The sequence below is a fragment of the Silene latifolia genome, chromosome 9 (assembly GCF_048544455.1).
Source record: "Silene latifolia isolate original U9 population chromosome 9, ASM4854445v1, whole genome shotgun sequence".
Lineage (NCBI taxonomy): Eukaryota > Viridiplantae > Streptophyta > Magnoliopsida > Caryophyllales > Caryophyllaceae > Silene > Silene latifolia.
In genome coordinates, this window is record NC_133534.1 from 225,650,943 (window position 1) to 225,663,511 (window position 12,569).

The window sequence follows — 12,569 nt, forward strand, 5'->3', positions numbered from 1 at the left end:
AACACTGAAGTTTAAAATGGCGACAGTGTACAATAGACAATGCTAACATATATGAAAGATGATAATCTTAAGTCATAAAGTCATAACACTGAGCCCTAAAATGGTGACACTATAACGTGAAGTTTAAAGATTATAAGCTTAAAACGTCTACATACTATAACTATCATGGTCACATTTTAACAATAACCCGGAATGTAACCAAGTTTATTTATGATGTCACCATTTTAAGTTTAAAAATGCTCTCACGTTTCATACTAAAACAACTACAATCACAACTATAATGGTGACATTTTAATAGTATATCAGAAGGTAACCATATTAAGTCAGAGTGTCACCATTATAAGTTGTAAACAGACACAACTTGCTGTCACGTTTATTAATAAAACGTCTACATATCAGAACTATCATGGTCACATTTTAACAGTAACTTGGAATTTAACCAACTTTACTCATACTGTCACCATTTACAGTTTAAAGACTAATATCTATGACAAGATACACAAAATAACTAGCTTTGGTTAAAATGGTAACACTGAAGTCTAAAATGGTGACAGTGTACAATACACAATGCTAACATATATGAAATATGATAATCTGAAGTCATAAAGTGTATGACTGAGCCCTAAAATGGTGACACTATAACGTGAAGTGATAATCTGTTGCAAACGCATTTGTGCTTCTTTAATAAGGTTAGCTGCTGTTAACTTATGCACAGTTAATCTTCAGCTTCAACTCAACAACATCAGATGCCTGTCTTTCACATCAAAAATATGCTCATTCTGTATCTAATGAGCAAAAGCTTAACAAATTAAACAATCTCATGAGCGAAAAATCTGCTTATGCAGCTACCAATATTCATCTAAAAAACTAGTGTTTAAATGCAAGAATAGTAGAGTATTGCAATGGATTGATAGTATCTTGTATTGATGACTCAGTTACAGGATAGCATGTGATAGATCAAAATGGTGATGATGTAATATGTAACTTGGTTTATGGTTATTAATGAAATCAGTTACATTTTCCCAAAAAAAAAAAAATATCCATCTAAAGATTGACCTGAATATACAAAATTGACCTAAAATCTGTAAATCTTCAAATGAACACATAAATCGTCTAAAAAAATATACAATAAATCTGTAAATCTGCAAATGAACACATAAAATCTGTAAATCTTCAAATGAACACATAAAAATCTACAATAAATGTTCTTGTAAATCTTCAAATGAACAAAAATATGAAAAACAACTTAATAAATACAATGCTTTATATAAAAAATTGACCTAAATCGTCTAAAAAACTCATCAAGAACACATAAATCGTCTAAAAAACTCATCAAGAACATACAAAATTGACCTAACATTGCATATTATGCGAGTAAATTTGACAAAAAAATAGAAACAGTTTGTTGATTATTGCATATCGTCCAAAAAAATCATGAACAACATCAAAACAAAGTAAAAAAAAAACCTTTGCTCATCAACATCGTCGGAAAATCATCGTCTTTACCATCAAATAATTCACCATCAACGGTCTCAACATTACCAGTTTTCGGTTTAGAATGAGCAGTCTCAAAATCAACAATTTGTTGATTATTATCATCCTCCATTGCCTAGTTCTCGTCCATAGCCATGGTTTGGTGAGTCAAATTTTAATCGATGATTATGATTGTAAGAAAGCTATGAAGATTTGATAAGAATTATGAAGATTTGTGAGGAGAAGATGAAGATTGTGAGAAATAATTTGAATTTTTTTTAGGGTTGATGGAAAGGCAAAGCATGGTGAAGAAGACAGGTGATTGTAAAATTTGACGTAAAGCTTGATGGGGTGGTGTAATTCATGCATGTTGGCATTTAATCCCAATGTACTTCATGTTCCCCACTCAAATCATACCCCAATTTTTTATATTATAAAGTTGCTCAACACAATTGTACAATCCGGCCCATTTACCACAATATGGTATCGATTCGCCCCGTCTCTTGTTTGTGACGGATAGCGTCCGTCACAAACAAGAATTTGTGGAAGGAAAGTGCCAAGTCTTGCTCTTTATATCTTCCAACATTTATAATTCTCTCAACTCTTTGATTACATCAATGCAATCGATTTTTTTCCTAGTTTAGTGGAGGAGGTTCCAATAAGTTTAAACGCAATCGACTTTGCCCGGGCTGCCTCTACTTACCATTCATTTTTTTTCATTAAATAAAATTACTTAAAGTTGCATAACCCATAAATTTATCAATAATATATTTTTCTATGACATATCCTAAAATTACGATGAAATAAATTTTGAAACAAATTCACTACTCCCGATATTAATATTTTACTCTTATTAATGAAACAATAGTAATAACATTTCACTACTTGCCCGTAATCATTGTTACTTTCTCTACTTCCGTCGTAATTATTGTTGCTGTCACTACTGCCGCATTAATATTGATAATTTCACTACTCCCGTCATAATTATTGTTACTTTCACTATTGCCGCATTAATATTGATTATTTCACTACTCCCGTTGTTGTTTTTACCACTTTCACTAATCTCGCTGATAATATTGTTACTTTTACTATTCAAATGATTGATTACTATCATATAACTATATCCAATGTTACTACAATTCTTTTCTTTGCTGACGAAATTACTACTTAGGCATGCAATATTAAGAGGATTATATATTTATATAAACTAGTATTACTGTTCGGCTTTGTCCGGGCTACCTCTACTTACCATTATTTTTTTTCATTAAATAAAATTACTTAAAGTTGCATAACTCATAAATTTATCATTAATATATTTTTTATAACATATCCTAAAATTACGATGAAATAAATTTTGAGACAAATTCATTATTCCCGCTATTAATATTTTACTCTTATTTATGAAACAATAGTAATAACATTTCACTAATTGCCCGTAATCATTGATACTTTCACTACTCCCGCCGTAATTATTGTTACTGTCACTACTGCCGCATTAATATTGATAATTTCACTACTTCCGCCGTAATTATTGTTACTTTCACTATTGCCGCATTAATATTGATTATTTCACTACTCTTGTTTCTACCACTCTCACTAATCTTTTCACTACTCTTGTTTCTACCACTCTCACTAATCTCGTTGATAGTATTGTTACTTTTACTATTCAAATGAGTGATTACTATCATATAACTATATGCAATGTTACTACAATTATTTTCTTTACTGGCGAAATTACTTTTACAACTTAGGCATGCAATTTTAAGAGGATTATATATTTATATAAATATATTACATATGTGCATTAAATCAAATTGAAAGAATTATGCAATATTATATATTATGGAATCTAACTTGAATTATTTATAACTTACTTATTATATTTTTGTATGTTAAATAATTAACATCTCTATACATCTAATAAACTATAAAGTTTAATAAAATTGCATAGATTTTAAATTTAATATATAATTTTATGATGATAATAATTAATACCATAAGTGTGCATGTTTATACTAATTAATTATTTTATTTTAAGAAAATTGACCATCTTCTAGTCTTCTATAAATATCTAGGAAAATTACCAAGCATCTTCTTTCTCTTAGTCTCCTTGAAATTGACCATCTTGATTAATTATTTTATTTTAAGGAAAGTTGACCATGTTTTAGTCTCTTACAAATGTTTAGGAAAATTACCAAGCTTCTATATAATTTAATTTTAACCCAAACTATATGATATTTGCATTGAGATCCCTTAATCGGGTCCATCACACGGTGCTATTGATTTAAAACTATATAGTATAATTAATTTATATCTTTCTTTAATTACATTGAAGTTCCTTGGTTTCTGGATTTAATATATAGCATTGATAAGGATCGAACTATCATAAAAAAAATATGTTAAGGACCTTAAGTATAAAATTTTACAGTAAGGACCTAATATCCATATTTGTGACTTTCGTTCAAGGATGGCAGATTGGCAGTGTCACCCTTATCTAGTGGATATCCATCCATCCAAAATTATATGGGTGGGATATGGATGACAATTTTTTTTTTTTTTTTGAATTTAGGATGCGATAAGGATATGACTGAACTTAAGGTGGAATATGGATCATAATCTATCATCCGCTTAACCACCTAAATTAATGTTTATAATTATTTTTTTTTAATAATTTTGATTAAAAGAATAATACCTTTCTTTTAAAATTTTTTTTGCAAACTCTATTGAGCTTTTATTGCCAAACTAATGTTACGAATTACTAATACATTGATCTCAATTCTCAATTTTTATCCTAAATTTATCTATTCTCTCTACCGAATTCGATTCATAACCCTAAGACATTAATCCTAGCAAACCAAAAAAATTTGTTTTCTATGACCTTTGCATTTGATATGAGTGGTGTACTTGTACTCTAATATGTAAAATGATTTGTTTGGGATGTACGCCTTTTAATTTTATCGTCTCATTTTTTTTATTACGATATATGTTAAATTTTATAAGCGTGAAAATATCTAATGGGTCCCCGCTCCACCTACTTCACTGAGTGGATATGGATATGAATGGATGAAAAATTATTAAATAAATGAGGTTGGGATATGGATATGGCTCCACCCCATCCATATCCCACTCACTGCCATCTATGCTTCGGTTAGTTGAGTAAATCATACTCCGTAGTAATTTGGAATTTACTTATGAATAGAAAATAAAGTAAGCCTAAAATTCATTGATACGGAGTAGTATATTTTTATTCCTAATTTCTGTATAACTTCTTTATTTTCCTTTTTGGTTTCATCCTCCACCTCCTACGTCATGGTAAGTGATAGAGAAATAACTAGGTGTCATAAAAACTAGAAATAACTACCAAATTAACAATTTATAATCCAATCCATGGAACAGTTCCTGCAACAGTGTGCCTGGTGCTCTCCCATGTATAGGATCAATCCTTGAGATTCTACAGCTGCCCCACCTTTCTACTGCCGCAAGTACCATTATAACTTTGTACTCACGGAGAAAAATAAATGGTCATGTGTTTCAACTCCATTACCACAAAGCACACAGCTATCATCATCAGTATAGCCTATCCTCTTCAGTTTTGCACGCACATTCAGAGCCTTATGCATACATAACCAGGTAATTACAGACTGTTTGGGGATAGCCCAATCACTCCATACAGTTTTATGCCATTGACATTTAGGTTCTCTATTTCTGCTCCATTCATAGCCACTCTTGATGCTGTACCCCTTATCATCTAGAATCCAATTCCCATTCTGAAAACCAGCAGCAAACTTGGTTTTCATTTTGCAGATCTTCTTCCAGTACCAGGCAGCATCTAAACCAGGCTCATAAGTCTCCCATTCCTGATTTTTAATGTAGATAGCTCTTACCCATTTGACCCAAATTCGATCAGGTTGTGTATACACCTAGTCCACCAGCTTATTCACAGCAGCATCATTCCACTTATGAATTTGTTTCACCCCCAGTCCACCCTCCTCCTTAGGCAAACATATTTTGGACCATCCCACAAGGGGAGTTCTCAGGTACTCTGCAGTGCCATCCCACAAGTAATTTCTACACAAACTGTTTATGCTCTTTAGCACTGCCTTTGGAAGAATAAAAATTGCTGCCCAGTATGTATGAAGGGTGCTAAAAACTGATTTGATTAGAGTGATCCTTCCTGCATAGGATAGCTTCCTCATCCCCATACCCCTGATTCTCTGTACCACTTTCTCAACCAAAACATTACAATCTGCCTTGTTTAATCTTCCTGCTTTCATAGGTATTTCCAAGTATCTGAAGGGCATACTACCTTCCTTAAAACCTGAGACAGCCAGGATATCTTCTTTAAGCTGTGCTGTGACACCATTGAAGAAGACTTCAGATTTTGATGCATTCATCTGAAGGCCTAAAGCTTTGGAGAACGTAGAGAATGCTCTGAGTAGGATAAGTGTATCTTATATGTAGCTGCTACCTAGGTTGCACGGACACTCCTCCTAATCGGTATTCCCGTGTGAGACACCCGTGTCGGACACGACACTCTTCGGACACACGTCAAAACGTGTCGGACACCTGTAAAGCCGTGTCTAACTTTCATCTTTATTTGGGCGCGTGTCCGACGCGTGTCCATGGTATTTTGAGCGGTGTCCATGGTATTTGGACACACCTTCAAACGGAAAGTTGAATTTAAGGTAAATGGCGTGAATTATTATATGGTTGAATTTGGTGGGCAAATGATGTTCTTTAGACAGGTAATGAGATGTCGAAATAGATTTATTATAAGTTGGTTTTTGGTTTTAGAAATGAGAATAATTTATATTTAATGTCTAATTTTAACTTCATTTATTTAAATTTAATATCAAATACTTTTTCAAAAATAAAATCACACATATATATAACTACAAAATATATATTTTATTAAATTTAAATAACGTGTCCCGTGTCCTAAAGTTCATGGGATGTCGTGTCACGTGTCCGTGTCCGTGTCCGTTTTGGTGCTACCTAGGCTGCTACTATATGATTTGGATGCAAAGGAATAAATGTCGGTTGGAGCTGCAAGTGAGACACCCTGAACAGATTGCCAAAGAAATCATTGCAAGCGTGAGCATGAGACTAAAAGACAAGACTAGGAATCTTTGTATTGAGAAGGATAAGTTTTGGCTTAGGAAGATAGGCTTCTAATTCTGCAGATTAGGTTGAGTCTTTGAAAGGCCAAGTTGTTTGTATTGTAAATTGTTGAACTATCTTGCTTTTATTCTAATATATACCCTCACATTTTAGCAAAAAAAAAAACAATTTATAATCCAAACTAGACTCTAAACTACTCTAATTAATAAAGTAATATAGTGCAAGTAAGGGTCGAATCCAAAGGAAGGATGTTAAGCCAAAGACTTGATTTTTAAATATGTAAACAACTATTAATTAAAATACTAATGACAATTAAGACTGAACACTAATCACAAACTATGACTATAGACAATGAACAAATAAGGGTTACACAAAAAGGATAACCAACAATTGGCAAGTTAGATTCTTTTTACTCTTCCTATATTACAAACCTACTACCACCATATCAAGATAGTAACACACATAAATGAACTCATTCATATGCATCCATCAAATTAACCAACAACTCAATACCATGAGAGGTGACCAAACATGAGCATGCGGATTTTTACCAAGATATTTAGGCTAGGATCAATTCTCATAAGATGAACCCATACAAATAATAAAAGACATAAACTTTCACACTTATCATGTGCATCCTTTAACCAAACTCAACACACAACAAGTTTGCTTCAACAATCCTAGATAGATGAACCTACTCTAGGATTTGCACTAATTAAGTAAACAACATGCAAGGGTCGCTAATTCATACATTCATTCACTCAACATATGAAATAAATATAAGGAAAGAATAATTGATAATTTAGAAAGGATTAAAGAGTCTTACAATCACCAAAGTTGGAAACTTTGGATGAATTACGCCAAGTATTGGAAGATTAGCCTTTCATAATTGTCTCATAACCCAAGAAATTAAGAAAGATTAACATAAACTTAAGGAAATATTAGGTCTTTAATTTTTTTTTTTGACAGTTGTAAAGAAAGGTATCCTAGCTAGTCATCGCCTTGTAAGCAAGGCCATGAGCATACACATTATAGGACCTAGGGATAAAGTTAAACGATAAACAATGAAAGAAAGAGCAAAGAGAGAGGATATCATCAAGGATTTATGTAGCTAGATGATGTGCCCGTTCGATCCCTGAAAAATGACAAATAAGCGGAAGACAGTCCGAAGATACTTCCAAATGTTAGAATCCACTACTCTTCGCCAACAGAAGACCCTCCCTTACATCAATGGCCTCGGCCTGTAGAGCAGACTTTGCCAAAATCGCCTTACTATAATCCTAACTTGCTCCTAGTTCCTGTTAGCGCAACCCAGCCAATACCCGCAACATCCATAGATTTCCATCCTACATCAACCATAATTCGAATACGCTCACATGAGTGTGGCACACCAATCATATGAATAAGATTACTATCCCGAATCCACGCGGGTCCATCCTCTACTAAATCTTGCTAGTTCAATACATACAAATCATGTGCATTCCTTACCTTTTCCATTGCCTGGTCAGCAGTCCTAACCACTTGCGTCCAATTGTTAAAAAACATTATCGATGAAAAGACTCCCCCTTAAAAAGCACTATATTTCTAGTACACCACAAACACCACAGCGTAGCAAGGAAGCGCACCAAACGAGACTCCGCATCAACCATCTTGTCGAGGTAACGAATCCAGTTTACAATCCATTTTGCTAACCTAATGGGTGAACACACAACAGTCCTAATACCAAGCTCAGAACACGTCCATATTCTCCTAGCAACTTCACAGTCCCGAAACAGATGTTCCATCGTTTCCACAACCATTCCATCATGATTATAGAGTTTGCAACTATGATCAAGATCTATATTTCTTTGGATAAAGTTATTTCCTATCGAGAGTGTGTCTGTAATAATTCTCCACACTAGAACTTTCCACATAGCTGGCCCTGGTAATTGCCATAATCTATTGTTGCAGAAGTCACGTCCATCCTTATCTAATTGAGCCTTATCCTTGAGCGTTCCTTTTCATTCCATATACCCTTTCTGTAGAACACCATAACCGCTTTTAACACTATACTCACCCTTATTAGTATGTGTCCAGTACACCTCATCCATGGTCCGGGATCTACAGATAGGCATGGCCAGGATTATATTCGCACTCTCTTCAGAGAAAAGTTGTCTAACAAAGTCTTCATTCCAAGTAAACTCCTCCCCTGAAACCACGGAGTTTCGAAGTTCCCTTATTGCAATATTACCGAAACCCACGAAATCCAACGTTAATAATTCATTCATGGGTTCCAGATACTCACCATTGACCCACCTAGTAGTCCAGACGTTAATACTGGAACTAAGCCTCGGTTTTCAGGCCATATGTCGTTGGACAAATTCCAATCCATACAGAATACTCCTAGCACCCCAGGATAAATTGTTACCATTTCTTGCCCCCAAATTATGGGACCAATTATCCATATCTAGAAATTTTCTTCGTAAGACACGGCTAAACAAAGAATCATTCCCATTTACCATTTTCCAAGCATGTTTTGCCAGCATTGCTTTATTCAGACACTCAATATTACGAATTTCAAGCCCACCTTCGCTCTTTGGAAGACTAAGGAATTTTTGACTGCACCAGTGTATAGTTTTCCCATCTTTACATCCCGCCCACCAAAATTGTGACAAACGAGCATTAAGCTTCCTTGTCACACTTACCGGTATTTTAATTACGGATAGAAAATAATTGGAGAGGTTTGATAGTACGGAAGAAATTAAGGTCAACCTTCCAGTTGGAGACAGAAAAATTCCATTCCATGAAGAAATGCACTTCATGACAAGATCAATAAGGCCTTTAAACAGTTCCCGTTTCGAACCTTGTAGACCCGGGGGTAGTCCGAGGTATTTTCCCAACCCATTATTTCCTTTGATTCTAAGACTTTTAAGGCTTCGTCGAGCTTTAGCCAACCTTGTATTTGGGCTAAATAAAATACTTGATTTATCTTCATTAATAACTTAACCAGAAGCCTGACAATAACGATCAAGAATTACCCTCAATTTACTTGCAGAGTCATTCTGGTCTTGGAGAAAGAAGACCGCATCATCCGCAAAAAACAAGTGTGCGAGATTATCCTCCCCTAGCATAGACTAATACCCTTGAAAACACCCATACTCTAACATCGCACCATGGTACATGACAATACCTCCATATATAACACAAACGGAAAAGGTGATAGTGGATCTCCCTGCCTGAGGCCACAACGTGGACGGAAAAGATCTAGTGGTGTGCCATTGAAAAGGACCTGATAGGATACACTAGCAACACAATTCATGATTAGTGTTACTAACTTGTAAGCAATGTTGTCAGGATCGGGATTCTACTTTGGATCGATGGGGAGGGTAGGATCGAATCGGTAGAATCGGATCGTAGAATCGCAAGATTCTACAAACTCACTAAATATAATTTTTTATTTGGTAAGAACATATAATTGAAAATTAAAACACTTATTTATTAATTTTTATTCATAAAATATTGGTAATTAATGATTTTAGTGTCATTGTATGAACATGTTTCTACAACTTACACGAAATGTGAGTACGGTGTCATTATATAAAAATATATATTAATTTTTTATTATGGAATCGGATCGCAGGATCGTAAAATCGTAGGATCGTGTTATGATCTCATCTCTAGAAATTTTCAAATTAACAGGATCGTAAGATTCTACAACTATGATGGAATCGTAGGATCCAGGATCGGTCAAGCATTTTTGGATCGTAAAATCGTAGAATCGTTGGATCGAATCGCGATTCTGACAAAAATGCTTGTCAGGGAACCCCAATTTTTCCAGCACAGCCCTCAAGAAGTCCCACTTCACCCTGTCATACGCCTTGCTCATATCGCCTTAAAAGCAAATCTACCATTCATTACTTTCTTATGAGAGTTGATTTTATAAATAGCTTCATTCGCCAACAAAATATTATCAGAAATATGCCTCCCTGGAATGAACGCGTTCTGGAAATCACCCACTAAATAGCCCTTAACTTTGGTAAGACGATTTGAAATACACTTTGACACAATAAGCATAAACACATTACAGAGACTAATAGGACGGTAGTCTCCCACCCTTTCCGGATTATCAGACTTTGGCACCAGAGTAATAAAAGTTCTATTGAGTTCCTTTAGAACCACTCCCGAGTTAAGAACTGAAAGAACGGTTTTGGTGACATCTTTTTTGATGAAGTACCAACATTTCTGGTATAAAATGCCCGGTACCCATCTGGGCCAAGAGATTTAAGCGCTCCCATATGAAAGACCGCCCTTTGTACTTCCTTAGTAGGAAAAGGATGACCTAACTCATCCGCATCATCATTCATAACTTTCTTTGTCATATCACGTAAAAGTTCATCGGTAATCCTTAGTTCCCCCTCATCAGTAGCATTATAACTCGTAGAAAAAAGTTCAACAAAAGTACCATGAAACATACGACCCACGCGTTCTGGCTCGTAAATCCACGTTCCATCACAATCTTTTATACCTAGGATAAGATTCCTGCCAGCTCGACCTTTAACCCAGTTGAAGAAATATTTAGTACAAGTATCCCCTTTAACCATCCATCTTAATTTTGACCGTTGTCTCCAAAAAATCGCAGCCGCTTTCGAGAATTCTCTAACCTTCTCATTAATTCGCATGTAGTGATCTTTATTACCTTCAGTAATAGCCAAGTCCATACCCTTTCTAACTCTATATCAAAATTATCCCATTGTTGTCTCCAATTCTGCCGCCTATCAAGCCCAATTTTTTACGTGAGTCCTGACACAAGCCAGTTTCCTTGTTATTTGAAAAGACGGAGATCCCAGGACTCGACCCATCCAAATCTTCTTAATGCCATTGATGCACTCCTCATGTTCAAGAGCCCATGCATCGATTTTATATGCATGGTTTCTTACAAGTATTACAAGTGAGGTTTAAATCCAATTCAATAGGAGCATGATCCGAAATTTGAATCGGATAATGTGTTATCCCAGTATTTGGAAACAAGAATAACCAATTCTTCGAATCTTATATGGAATATCGACAAGTACATTGCGCACTCTCCACAAATTGAAATCATGTGCACCCTCAATAGCCCTTGTATTCTTACTTAACTTGTCACCCCCAAATTCAAATTGATTAAAATCACCCACGATTAAGTAAGGATGCGAGAAATAATTAATGCAACACTCTAGTTCCTCCAAAATCGGGATCCGTCTTTGAGTACATGGGTCACCATAGAAGAGAGCAAGGTACCACAACCGATCAAAATATTTTTCCACTAGTAGAATGATGAAGTTACTACATGAGAAAACATGGCTAATGTTAGCCTCCTTTAGCCACCCTACCCATAAACCACCCGAACTTCCCATGTCGTCTACGCCTACATAGTTTATAAAACCAAACAATCTAAACAACGAAAATACACTACTACTACTACTACTACTACTACTACTACTACTACTACTACTACTACTACTACTACTACTACATTTTGTCTCAATAAGAAAACAAAAGTCATAAAGCTTATTACTAAATAATGCTCTAAGTTTTGGAATTGTAGGGGCGAGCGTGTTATTAAGACCCCTACAGTTCCAGGTGAGGCCAATCATGGGTCAAGAGGAGGTTGAACTGGCTCAACCTCTACAAAGCCTTTGTCCTTATTACCAAACGAGGAATCAGTGGACTCCTTAATTTCCATATCCTCCACATGCATGAAGAAGCCAGCAGGTGCACTCCCTCCTTCTTCTTCAGTGATTCCATTCCCCACACACCTCTTTTTAGCCAACTGTTTCAGATAAGTCTTCGCCTTTGAGATAGAAGCAACAATGTCCACTGGTACTAGTCCTTCATTAATCTTAGAGCAGCATTTCCTTTTACGTGCAACAGAGATAACTTTCCCATATTATTCAGCAAAGTTTGAAAAGTGATAGCACTCCACAAGACCCATAAATTTATCATAAGTACTTGCAATC

General features: G+C 35.1%; 1 protein-coding gene across 1 annotated transcript; it reads right to left on the bottom strand.

The window, feature by feature from the left end:
• Positions 1-4,961: 4,961 nt before the first annotated feature.
• LOC141602312 (uncharacterized) lies at positions 4,962-11,291 on the bottom strand. The gene is made up of 6 exons (XM_074422615.1): positions 10,808-11,291; positions 8,651-8,782; positions 8,220-8,515; positions 7,880-8,046; positions 5,415-5,904; positions 4,962-5,330 (listed from the first exon to the last, which is right to left on the bottom strand). The coding sequence occupies exons 1-6, from the start codon at positions 11,289-11,291 to the stop codon at positions 4,962-4,964; spliced, it is 1,938 nt and encodes a 645-aa protein (XP_074278716.1).
• Positions 11,292-12,569: the final 1,278 nt, after the last annotated feature.

Coding starts and splice junctions, on each gene's coding strand:
- LOC141602312 (XM_074422615.1), bottom strand. CDS start 11,291: ATGGACTTGGCTATTACTGAAGGTAATAAAGATCACTACATGCGAATT. Junction 5,905..7,879: donor CTAACAGGAACTAGGAGCAA/GTTAGGATTATA, acceptor TATCCTACTCAG/AGCATTCTCTACGTTCTCCA. Junction 5,331..5,414: donor ATAAGTGGAATGATGCTGCT/GTGAATAAGCTG, acceptor ATTAAAAATCAG/GAATGGGAGACTTATGAGCC.